Source organism: Thamnophis elegans, chromosome 12 (assembly GCF_009769535.1).
Source record: "Thamnophis elegans isolate rThaEle1 chromosome 12, rThaEle1.pri, whole genome shotgun sequence".
NCBI classification, from domain to species: Eukaryota; Metazoa; Chordata; class Lepidosauria; order Squamata; family Colubridae; genus Thamnophis; species Thamnophis elegans.
In genome coordinates, this window is record NC_045552.1 from 18384993 (window position 1) to 18398138 (window position 13146).

A 13146-nucleotide genomic window follows, 5' to 3' on the forward strand; every position below is an offset into this window, starting at 1 on the left:
CTTGATACCCAATCCCCATTTCTTGCCTTAAACAAGAAAGGCTAACTAGGACTATCAGAAATATGAGTTTTGAAAGTATGTGTATTTTCTGTTTGGATAGCCCTGCCAATGCTAAATTAGGCCCAATTAACAAGGCTGATACTGAAAGAGGCACAAGAAATGGGAGTTGAAGAAAAAACAGCAACCCCACTGTTAATTAAGCTTTAAGTTCCAAGTTGTTCACCAATATTTTGAGTAAAGCTCAATTATCAGTTATAAAGGATATTCTAATCAAGAACTTCTTTGAAATCCCTTAAAAACCTAATTTGACTCACTGAGATACAAGGCACTTTTATTTAAAATCAGTTTGGGTTTTTTGTTTTTTTTTACCTTTGACTTGGATTCAGCTTTTGGTGTTCCATCTGCTTTATTGTTCATTTTTGCTGCAGGTGTTAATTTAACATCTCCAAGCCCCATCATTTCAGGACTTGCAGCCATCCCTAAAGAAAATCAAGACGTCAACATAATCATGTTTATTAGTGGGTCATCACAAAATCCAGAACACTTGAGAAGCGACTGAGTAACATGTGCCTCACCTGCAGAATTGTTGGCCATATTCCCACCCATTTGATATGGCGGACCCTGGGGATTCAGCATGCCAGCCATGCTATTAATTCCTTGGCCGTAGGGAGGGCCAGTTCCCATCATTCCTCCTTGGTTAATGTGAGGGTAACTAGATGGCCTAAAAAGCAATACAACTTGATTATATACTATACCAAACAACATTATTTTATTAATTAACATTAGATGGGGAGAAATGAATCCCTATGGAGTCTGACCGTCATTGATAGAAAATTTTAATTGTTATCTCTCCTGCCAAAAGATCTCCAGGAAAGAAGAATCTCCAGCATGCAAAAGAATCATCAGGAAAATTGTTAACTCTTAACTCTCTTGCAATACATTTATTGCACAAGTGCTGATGAAGCTACAGACAGAAGTCTGGAGACATTTGCCTTTGCCTCAGCTATTAAGTGCCCACATCCACAACTACTATTGCTTGGTTAACTGAAACTGCTAAAGGAGAACACACTGACACACAGTCTTCATCAAATTTCTGCAGCCTTCAAGTCTGAAATTATCAGGTGTTTGACTCTCATCCCCTTTCATACCCAAATTTCATTTTTAAAAGAGAGAACTAACATGCCTTAGTCTGACTTACAGATTATATATAACAATGCAAAATTTAAGAAACATTGCTTTAGAACAGGAGTCCACAACCTGTGGGCCACGGCCTATTCGTAACTGGGCTGTGTGAGTGACGGGCTGGTGCATGTGTGCTCTTGCAGTGCCACTCGCGCTCATGGTGGACACCAGCGCTCATGCCCACCACTCACACAAATGAAGCTGTAAGTGCCCACCCCTCACACAAATCCATCCCCTCTTCCCCCCTCCCCAGGCTGCCAACTGGGAAAGGTTGAGGGAACGCTACTTTAGAAAGATTAAGACCCAGGAAAGAACACTTCAACCTAGCCCTTACCTATTCTGGATTGAGTTGACAGCAGCATGCATAGCAGCAGCAGCGGCTTCTTGTGCTTTCCTACCACCTGGTGGAGGACACATCCCACTTCCTACTTGGGGAGGCATGGCGGTCATGTTGGGTCCATAAGGCCTATTGCCCATGGCAGCGTGACTCAGTCCTCTCCCTGGTGGAAGTCCAGGGTAGGGTGGTATACCGGTCTGACCATGGATCTGATTCCCTGCTCCCATTGGGTTCATGGTTCCTCCCATTCCTGGACTGGGGTAATTTGCATTGGGCATCGCATTGTAGTTTGGCTGCCTGGGATAACCACCTAGGGGGGAAAATAAGAGCACTGAATAACATGCTGGTAAATCTGGGTAGGTCTATCTGTACATTAAAGGCAGAGAGAGAGAGAGAGAGAGAGAGAGAGAGAGAGAGGGAGGGAGGGAGGGAGAGAGGGAGGGAGGGAGGGAGGGAGGGAGGGAGGGAGGGAGAGGGAGGGAGAGAGAGAGAGAAGGGGGAGGGGAATTTTGGCACTCCAAAAATAGATGTTCAAGTTACTGATTGTAATTCATATCAGCTCTCTCTGGAAAGAGAGCATTGAACGAGAAAACATTTTTCTGTGAATCTTTTCACCAAAGATCTGTGGACTCCACTAAGACCCATTGTCAAAGACTGAAATAAAATAAGATCTAGCAGTTCAGATGACTACAATCACCACACTGAAACTAATTATACTGATCAGACAAATGTTATTTCCTGATGTTCACACATTATCTATTTTTAACTAAGGGCTTGCTGAAGAAGTCACAATTTACTACCCGCATTGGATGAATGGCTGGTGAAGATGACAGAATTAGCAAAGATGACAAAGTTGACTTGTCTGATCAGTGATAAGACAATAAGTACACCCTGGAAACCCCTTATGTACTTGTTGCTGAAAAAAAGAAAAAAATGAACTTATGGATTTGATGATTAGAAAGGGTAAACTATGGAAAAAAGAAAACTGTGTTGTAACCTTAGAGAGGGTAAAATATAAATGCAGCTGGAACTGTTTTTAAAAAGATGGGAAGGCATTTCTTGATAACGTTTTTCTTTCTTTCTTTGTACTTTTTTCTCATTAGTTTTCTTTTTTTCCTTTCTTTTAAAAGCTATTGTTTTTAAAAGAGTCACAATTATGGGTGCACATATCTCAGTTAGCCAGAGGTGGCAACATATGGCCCTCAAGACTGCAAAAGTGGTGCAATTCAAGTTTCAGAAGAGGTGTGCCCCCCGCCCCCCGGGAGAAGTAAGAACTCAGACAAAGAGAAAAGGAATAGGTTGCACATGAGCATATTTTTGCACCTTTTGCACAATCGCTAGATTTGTTTCTATCAATGGCAGATAAGAGAGTACAGCCTGCCTAAGGAAACGTGGTTCTCAAAAAGAAAAATCTTTGTTCCCCCTTGCACAAAACCATAATGGTTGAGTTGTCGCCACATAAAGCCAAAATGAACCACAATACATTATGCCTTAGAATGAGGCAGTAACCAAAAACCATGAAGATTATCAAGCAGCACTATAGAGGATGGGTATCTCGTTTGACTACCCCGTGGTAGTCAAAGTGTTGAAAATGATACTTCTGCACACCTTTTATGATTAAGCCAAAGCAATGCAAATTGCAGTCCCAGTGATGAAGACAAAAATCACACAATATACTAGATCTAGAAAGCAATTCGTTTCATCTTCCAACAAGATAGTAAAGAGGTAGCTTTTATAACAACAGACAAGAACTTTCATGTTCTCTGCTCATAAGTTTAAGTGGGTGATTTGTGTGTAACGCTAAGCTCAATACTTTTAGGACAATCCACAGCAATCCTTGGGTTGTGTAATGCCCAGATACACAGTTACAAGATCAGAAACTTCCACTTTAGATTAACTGCAAACCAGTATATTGAATGAGATAAAACCTATTTTTCTGAAATCTTTGTTTGAAATAGGTTTCTATTCAACAAACCTAGTTAAGTCAAATTAAAACTGTTATGTTCAATTGGGCAAAATCTGCATTCCTCAGTGCTGTACTATAGGAGTAAGAGGAAGCAGTAGTGAGACATCAGACGATTGCGGAGTAAACCAGTCCTCAACCTTGGCAATTTTTAAGATGTGTAGACTTCAACACCTAGAATTGTTGGCTGGGAAATTCTGGGAGTTGAAATCCACACATCTTAAAATTGCAAAGATTTAGAGACACTGCAGTAAATGATGGGGTTTCATTACATACCAATAATTCATGATTCTGTTTTAACTCACAAATAGTTCCAAAATATGTTTATTTTTAGTGTAAGTGCACACTCTCACCTTGGGGCCCGTACTGACCGCCCTGAGGCCCATAAGCGCCCATAGAATTTTGTTGGTACGGTCCAATCCCAGTGTGCATCTGTCCTCCAGAAGACTGACGTGGAGATAAGGCAGATCCAGGCTGAGGAGAATTATACTGGGGAATCTGTGGATTCCTCTGTATATAACCTAGTGAAGTAAAAAGTAAGTTCTATAGTTAGGAAAACGTGATTATGTAGAAAGGAATATGTATTAATGTACCGACACACTTAGGCACATATTCCTATAAGTTCAGGAAGCATAGCAACGGCTTAAACCATGAAATTCTTTTGTGGCAATTTCTTATTCTTTGAAAACAGCAAGATGGGACAGCATTGTTGCTATATTAACTATTAACTCTACTGTACTTCAGAGAGGAAGCAAATCGCTTGCCTGCTTTAGGTTATTGAACAAATTACTGGATTGCATTTCAATACAATACATTGGGCAGAAAGAATTAATACTTCCAAACAATTAGTCCAAGTACAAGCTTCCAAGTAGTTCCAGTCACAATCATATACAGATATCCTGAAAAATCATAGTAAAATGTGGCATACACACCTCTATCTGGAGCTATGGTTGACTGATTCATGGAGGAATGCAAGAGGCTATCTGATTGGCCACTCGGTGGTCGAGGTGGCATTTGGTTGCCTAGGACAAAAAATAAAAATTAGTTAGAGCAGTATTTCTTAACCTTGGCAAGTTTAAGGTGGGTGAACTTCAATGATGGCTGGCTAGGGAATTCCGGGAGCCCAAGTTTACCCATCTTATATTGCTAAGATTGAGAACCATTGACTTAGACATAACTATATTTCTTGCAATGACTAATTATATATTTTGCTATTTCCATAAAATGAGCTGAAATAGATGCAAACTTACAGACATAAATTAGAATGAGTGAGAAATTAACTAAAGCATTTTAGTTAATGTCCAAGTAGTTTGGGATTTAGATTTGAACTGTATTTACTGTCAAAATCTATAACACTATTGTACAAAACAGTCAAAAGCAGCTTCTCGTGCCACCAGAGACATGTTACCTGGCACTGCAGCAGGAGAAAGTGGACCAGAGCGGGACTGAGCAACACTAGCCGGTGACCCAACGGGTGATGGGGAAGGTCCTCGAATGCCTGGCAAGTGCGGAGAGGTATGTGGAGAGAAAGGAGACTGAGCTGGGTTACTCTGCTCTCCTTGACTGCTGGAAATCCCTGATGTACTGACGCCAGGACTCAGTGCTCCTTCGGTACCCATAGGCAAATCATCTATTGAACCAGAGAGATCCTGCAGAGACACACAGGGAGGTATAAGCACGTCATAACAAAGAAGATAGATACGAATGGCGGTTATTTAATAAAGAGACTGTCTTCTAAGCAGACAAATGATATGCTTTTAACATTTCCAGGTAAAAGTCGGGTACTTAATATAATTTTCAGCAAGCCACTTTTCTGAGAACTCCAGAAACCTTAAAAAGCCACATATTAAATGTTTAGTGATTGTATTTTAAGTGATTGGCCAAGGAATAGAGATGCCATTCTTCTATTATTTCCCCTTCTTATTTGTGAAACGTTCTGAAGAGCACATAAAAAAAATTCTTTCATTTTTATCCTTTAAAGGAACGTTTTCTCTCTTTAAAACCGTTGCCACCATCTATGGATAGAATGTTCAACCATTTCATTACATTCTTTTGTACCTAAGAGCTTGTTGGTATGGCTGGAGGGCCTTGGATTTGGTTGGGCCTCCAGTTTTATAACCCTTTAGGCTCTAGAGTTTCCTTTCCTGGAGCTATTTGGTGTTTGGTATATAGCATCAATCTATTCCAGGCTGAGAATTCTTATTCCTTTTCAAATAATATAAAGATAATAGCTCTTCTCTAAACAGCCTGTGCGCTGAGCAGACATGGATTTTTTTTTGGGGGGGGGGGATATGAGCTTCCTCTACCCTTTCAGAGACCATCACAATGTGTATCCATAAGGGATTCTTGACTGTTTCTCCTAGGATGGTGTAATCATTTGTATTTCACTCAGTAAGCAAAGCTGAAGCTGCTATGCGTACTCAGAATTCCTGAACCTTAATTCCATGATAATCTCCATTGCTGCTGAGATCCTGTTAGATCAGAAGGAGATGGAGGGGCTGAGGACAAGCATATAAACCCACTTCCTGCTCATCAGTTTTTGCATAGCTGAGATAGTTATAACTGGTCTGTGTTAATTGTCACTGAAACTTTGTAAGAGGTCCTGGTGAAAAAAAATAATCTCTTACCTACTGTATTTTTCAGAGTATAAGACGCACCAAGATTTTGAAGAGGTAATTTTTTTAAAAAAGTGTTTGCACTCTTCAGACCTACCAAACCCCCTTCACCCCTCATTTTTTGTGAAAAACAGGGCATGCAGAGAGTTTAAGAGGCCTGCAAAGTGCTCCTGGGGGCTGATGGGAGGGGAAATTAGCAAAAATGGTCCATTGTTCATGAAAACAGGCCCATTCTTTGCCCCCCAAAAGGGCATGCATAGTCTTTAGGAGGATTGTAGAGTGCTCCTAGGGGCTGGGGGGCAAAAATGAGCAAAAAATGGCCTATTTTTCGCTTGTTTTTGCCTTCCCCAGCCCCCAGGACCACTTTGCAGGCCTCCCAAACCCTCTGCATGTCCATTTTTGTGAAGGGAGCGGGGTTTCAGGAGGCCATAAATACTGTATTCAGTGTATAAGACTCACCCAGATTTTCACCCTCTTTTTGGGGGGGAAAGGTGCGTCTTATACTCTAAAAAATAAATGCGGTAGTTAAGCTAACATTTAAAAGGATCCCACAGCAAATAATGAGACAAGGAGAATGAAAAGTAGTAATAAATCTACCAGGAACCTTTAATGAGAAAAGGGAGTTGACCTGAATGGGACTATATTCATTCAACCTTAAGCACAACCTCATTTGCCCTGATGTCATATATCAATTATCATGTTTTTAAAAGTCATATATTTTTATGAATTGTAAGAGGAAGGCAAGAGAAACAAAGTTGCATTTTGTATGAACTCAAAATCTGTGATCCAAGAAGTTTCAAACTAAAGCTCCAATAATTAAAATTATTTGTATCTTAGACACTTGATATGACAGTTTAAATTCTATTTGCAATACAAATTAATGGGGGGGGGGGAGATAATAATGGATACATTGAGGATACCATTGTAGGAAAGGAGGGTTCTAGCAAAATATATATTAATTAATTCTCAATTTAATGAAATTCTGTTTAGTCATTGCAAGTATAATGGTCCTACTGATACCCACTTTTGTCACCTTCTGAAGTAATAGGCGGGTCCATTCCAACAAAAAATAGTCTGGAAAAAGGAACTGCATTTTACCTCAGTTTTATCACATTTGCCATGATTTATGTCAGGTGTATAATGTGATCATTACACAATAACAAAAATAACCATGCTTTTGTGTTCAATGAACATTCAAGAGCAATACAAATGACTACAGATGATCCAAAGACCTGTTACATACCAATACTCATAGTGATAGCAGTGTTCCAAAGGGAGGACCCTACAAAGATGAGAGGGTCAACCTATTTTCCAAAGCACCAGAAGGCAGGACAAGAAACAATGGATGGAAACTAACGAAAGAGAGAAGCAACCTAGAACTAAGGAGAGATTTCCTAATAGTGAGAGAAATAAACCAATGGAATAGCTGGCCTCCTGAAGTTGTGGGTGCTCCAACAATGAAGATTTTAAAAAAGAGATTGGACAGCTGTTTGTCTGAAATATTATAGGGTCTCCTGCTCAAGCAGGGAGGGGGTTAGACTATAGGACCTCCAAGGTCCCTTCCAACTCTATGACTATATGTTCCATCAATATGATTGTGAAACAAAGATTGGTATTTTACACTTCTATTCTCTGTCAAATTAAGGTTGAGACATGGGAACCAGGTGAAAATATGGCAAAAACTGACTAAGTGAAATATTCGTTCTGGCCTTTCTGAAGATATCCTTATCCTTCCCCTACTCCAATACACTTAAGGAATATTAGAGCAACTAGCTCGGGAAGGAAACTGCAAGTTAGCCAGTCTAATAAAAAAAAAGCAGAGTGAAAATATCAAGAAATCCCACTTGAGCTGAATTCATTCGAGGAAGGTTTGAACAGCAAAATAGAAAGAGCTAAGAACATTTCCATTCACATTCAGCTGATCCTAAAAGAACATTTACTTGTTGCAAAAGTAATGGAGCTCTTTATGTGAGCCAGCATAAACAAGGATGAATCTAGTGTAAGATCTCATAAAAACCCATTCTTCTCTGGAAAGAACCTCAAGTCATGTAGGTCCTCTTTCATGCAGACAGCTATCTTCCTGTAATCGTATTCACCATCGCAACATTATAACAATGACCATGTGGCTCCAGAAGACCCCCATCAGATGAGTTAAACTGGACAACAACGTTCACCACTGTTTACTAATACATCCCTTATCATCCATAATTTGTCACCAGTGAAATTGCAAAAGGAAAATTTGGGGAGAATTTTTGAGTTCCATCGTTGAGCAGGCCTTATTACATCTGTAGCTAAGCTGGAGGTTTTACAGCACTTTATATCCGGATCAGCATAGCAGATAAAAGATAGGAATCCATCATTGGACGTTTCTAAGAAGAGACTGGACAACCATTTGTCAGAAATGGTATAGGTTCTCCTGCTTAAGCAGGGAGCTGGACTGGACTAGAAGACCTTCAAGGTCCCTTCTAACTCTGTTATTCTGTTTCTGTTAAATCACAATTTCTTAAATTTGGGGAAAAAGAGAGATTTATAACAGTCTTCAATAAAAGAGTTCCAGTTGTTTTACTGTATCATCTGTAGGGATATTCATAATGTCTATAGTCCAGGAAGCTGCAACCCCCCGGCCACAGCCCACTACCACACCTTGGCCTATTTAGAACAGGGCTGTGTGATTGGTGGGCCAGCACACAGCTCGACTTACGCAAGTCGGGTTGCGCATGCATGTGCACTGGTGCCCTGCTCACGCAGCCCGGTTCCCCTCTTCTTCCATTACCTCCTCCCTCGGCCGGCCAGGCCGCCAAGGTTGGGAACTGCTGCTATATTCTGCCTCTTTTGCATCAGTATCTTGGATAATACAACAATACTTTATAGTTCTTTTTTATTGTAAATCATTTATAACCAAGATCTAAGCAAAATACTGTAAAGCATCAATTATTGAAAGACCTCCTATGGTTGTAACATACTTTTTAAAGCAGCCATTAAAATTGCCTATATTAATCTACTTTTTTTTTGGTGCTTACAGTACACTTTTTATCTCTGCTCTTTAGCTGTAATAAAGTCCATCCTTAACCTACAAGGGTACTTATGAAAATATGCAAGGCACTGAAATTTTAAAAAGCTATTTATTACAACCCCCAAAAGCACGTAGTATTTTAAGTTTTTCAAACCTTTTCAAATTCAAAGCTATAAGCCAGAAGGATTCAGCTGGTGGGCAGCAGAACTATCCCTTGAAAGAACATCTCTGACCTGCACAGTGCACGGCCTAATTGCTAAGAAAGCTCTTCTCCCTACTCCTTTGAATACAGTCAGTAAAGCAAGAGAAAACAGGAGGTAAAAATCAACGGCAGTAACTCTGCCAGCATGAAGGAACGTCTTGGTCTGGATAATTTCCCCACGTGTTTCCAATGTGCTTTTTTTTAATGCCTTTTATTGCTCATCTGCCATGCAGATCAAAAATGTTGGAGGCATGCCAACTATTTCACACAGAAATCTCACACTCCAGGCTGGCTGCAACCCCAAAGCCTTCATTTCTTCACTTGAAATACTGCCCAGTGTTATTTTGGGATGTGACCCGATAGCGGAAGCCCACAGGGACTCTGAAACTATAACTGTTCCAGCTGCGATTGGTTGCCCAATTCAACCTTATTGCCAGCAGGAGTTTGTTCCTGCTGCTTGTAAAAAGGGAATCAACCGCTAGATTCACCTTTTTCATACCAAAACAAAACCATGCTGGAAATTAAAAAGCCTCCAAAAAAGGGGGAATTAAAGAGACAGCTTCCAAAATAAAGCTGATACTCTTCACACACTTAAAAGTGAGAGAATATAATATCCTTAGCAAATTGTCATAAGGATCTGTGTATCTGTCTGTTTGAAATTCAAGTTTCAGGAATCTTATGGATTATGGAATATGGATTAAAAGGTGTCTGTTAAATTATTTTGCTCACGATTATGAGGATTTTTACTGATATGGCCCCATATTGCCCAACAATAGAAATGAATCAATTGCTTTAAACTTTGTACGAATGGATCATATTTGTTATTCTTCCTATTGTGGTACAAACACTATTTTTGTTGTTGTTACATGCTTAGGTTTTTCACAAAATATCCCCTTATCTGGAGGATCCTGTGCTTGGCTACAACCCATAAAAGGAAAATAACACTTTTTGCGAAGATATTTAAATTTGAAAGAGACGCAATTATGATAATATTCTTCAAGTAGAGTCCATGGAGGCTTGGAAGAATATATGGAAATAAAGGGAATGAGAAAACAAGAAATCTGATAGAAAGTTAGGAGAGAATAGCCAGAATTAGCAAAAGGAAAGAATTCCATATGAATTTGAAGCAGCTTATCGATCACTATTGTAACATTGGTTATGCAATGTTTAACTATAAGGTAGTCATCAAACATACAGAAAAAAGTGTTAGGACAGATTTTTAACGATAAGAGAAATCATGAATCACCAAACATTAGATTTGTACCACTTCAAAACTGTTGAATTGGCTTTAAATAGTTTTAAGTCAATATTTTTCTACAGATCGCTGAGAATGAACATGACTATACTGGTTCCTCAAGATTAGAATCGAAAAGGTCAGTAATGAAATTCAACTGTCAAAAATAATACTGAAATAAAGTTAATCCTACATACATAAAATATTATAATTATGAATCTTCTTCCCTAAGATTATGAACCGTACACAGGCCACACAGGCTTCCAATGTAGTCATTTCCCATAATTTCCATGATGTGTCACATTCTTTGGCTACCATATTATAAATTTGCCTCTTGATTTTAAAACTGTAGAAGATGATAAAAGATACATCAATGCTCTAAATGAGTTTGATGCTATTCAACCCACTGACTACTTTGGTCTCATGAGGCGTCAAACCATAATCGTCTACTGTTCCTTCCCTTCAAATACAAAAGGTAAGAAAGAAGTGGAAACTACTAGGAGTACTTTTGCTAAGAAACAGCTGCCAAATAATGTCCTTCAAACTACTCTCTTGAAAGGGTGTGGAGTGTCTAGTTTGATTACTGAAATCACCACACAATGTAAACCTTTGGCCATACAGAAATGCAAAGAGAAAATAATATCATCCTTCACCCATATACTTTTCCCCAACCTTCCAAACTCTTTTGTACAAAATTCAGTTATCTCTTCTGCAAGACCCCCTTGTGTAAATACAGTAAACAATTCTATCACAGCAATCAAAGGCACATTCAAAGTATCAACTCTTGATACGTGTTCTCCTACATATTCTTCAACTGCTAATTTCAGATGGCAAAATCATTTCATTTTCTTAGGTGTTAGGGGAAATTTTAATTTTGAATAAAGATGGGAATGGTATAGTGAGTAGTTTCAATGACTAATATTTGAATTTCATAATCCCAGTTACACTGGATCAGAAATTAAAATTTTGTCTCCTAAACCTGAGTTTACATAAAGCAAGTTTTCATATTTTTATTCAGGAAGGTTAGACGGTGAGAATAGGATTTTATAGAGAAATTACTGTCAATCCCAATTTAGTCCTGCACTAAGAATTTCTAATGTTGATTATTTGAATTAAATTATCACTTTTTTGGTGATATCTCCAACAGAAACACCATTAATTATAAAAGTGACTAACACGTTAGCTTATTTTAGGGTTTTGAAGCCCACCTTCAACTATTACTCTGAAGAACTATCATTAAAAATTTCCAATTTGGGGTAGGTGACTCAAAGAGTTGGGTCTGGAATGAATCAAATTGCATTTGTATTCCACTCTATGTACACTGACTCACAGAAAAATTCTTTTTCACAAATTTTGAGAAGACCCATAAAGCTTACCCTTGACAGAGGATCTAAAGTAAGGAAGTAGTGTTTGCTTGTTTGTTTATATTTCCTACAGTAGAAGCTCTGGTCACGATGCTAATTTATTTCATAACTTTGGTCGCAAACCGATTTGGAGCCTAATTTTTTTTGGGGGGGGGAATGGCATGGAAGGTGAAATCGGCTGCAGGGGGGAAATTTTGAATGTTTTGGTCGGAACCTGATTTTGTCATGCTCAGAAGCGTTCATGACCAGAGGTTCTACTGTATTTCTAAACCACCATCTCCCTGCAGTTCCCTGCCCTCCTCACCTCAAGGAAAGGAGAGATTATCCAAAAGACTTTACTAGGGCCCAAACACTAAGCTGATTATTTTTAAGTGGAGAAGACATCCTATAACCATTGATAAACACCAACCCATCCAAGACTTACAGCACTTACTAAATCAACACTCTGAATTGTGCCCAGGGAACCTACTGACAGCCAATGCAGCAACCGAAGTGTCAGTGTTACACAATTATGGCAACCTTGATTTGCCAGCACAAGAGAGACTACATTTTGAACAAATGCAATTTCCAAGTGGTCTTCAAAGTTAATTCTAGGTAGAGGAGATTGCAGTAAACTGAATAGGATGGCAATAAGTGCATAAGTCACTGTTGCCAGTGATTTATGGCATATTTATGAGAATATGCAGCCTTTAGATATATTTACAAAATTAAAAATTAGTATGGGGTCCCCTACCCTGATGGCTTACCTCAATCTACACAATGAATCTGTCTCAAATGGTTTGATTATATAGCTTTATGCTTCATGTTTTACACCCAAAACTGTTTGCATACACAAATGTCACATTTTTGGTTCCACTGAACTCAATTACGCCACAAGTTGTATCAACCAGTTTGAAGAAAAGTGAGTTTTTAATGTCTAGGTTTCTGAAAATTGGGGAAAAAAATCCTACAAAAATTATATTAAGTAATACTGCACAAATATTCCTTTTGATATCCTCTTTATCAGACAGACAGGTGAGACACACACATACACAGGAAGGAGTGTTTGAATTCATTAAGTTTCTATTTTGAAAAGGAAGAATTTTCCATTTTTCCCCCTTTCTGACAAGAGGCCCGGCTTTTCGCCTGTTTTCTGCCACAGACAGAATGCCTCAGAACAGAAGACAGAACATCCAAAGGTTCAGAGCCTGAAGGAGAAGTAAATGCTCCTTCTGGTCAGGGTTTAGACAGAACTGG

At 39.0% G+C, this 13146-nt stretch overlaps 1 protein-coding gene across 1 annotated transcript in view; it reads right to left on the minus strand.

The window, feature by feature from the left end:
* The window catches only part of ARID1A (AT-rich interaction domain 1A), an 85967-nt gene that overhangs the window by 17894 nt on the left and 54927 nt on the right, over positions 1 to 13146 (minus strand). Inside the window, exons 5-10 of the mRNA XM_032228296.1 lie at positions 4891 to 5131; positions 4415 to 4504; positions 3836 to 4003; positions 1517 to 1829; positions 576 to 721; positions 370 to 479 (exon numbers count right to left, since the gene is read on the minus strand). Of these exons, the coding sequence (XP_032084187.1) occupies positions 370 to 479; positions 576 to 721; positions 1517 to 1829; positions 3836 to 4003; positions 4415 to 4504; positions 4891 to 5131 (1068 nt within the window). The remainder of the gene's footprint in view (positions 1 to 369; positions 480 to 575; positions 722 to 1516; positions 1830 to 3835; positions 4004 to 4414; positions 4505 to 4890; positions 5132 to 13146) is intronic.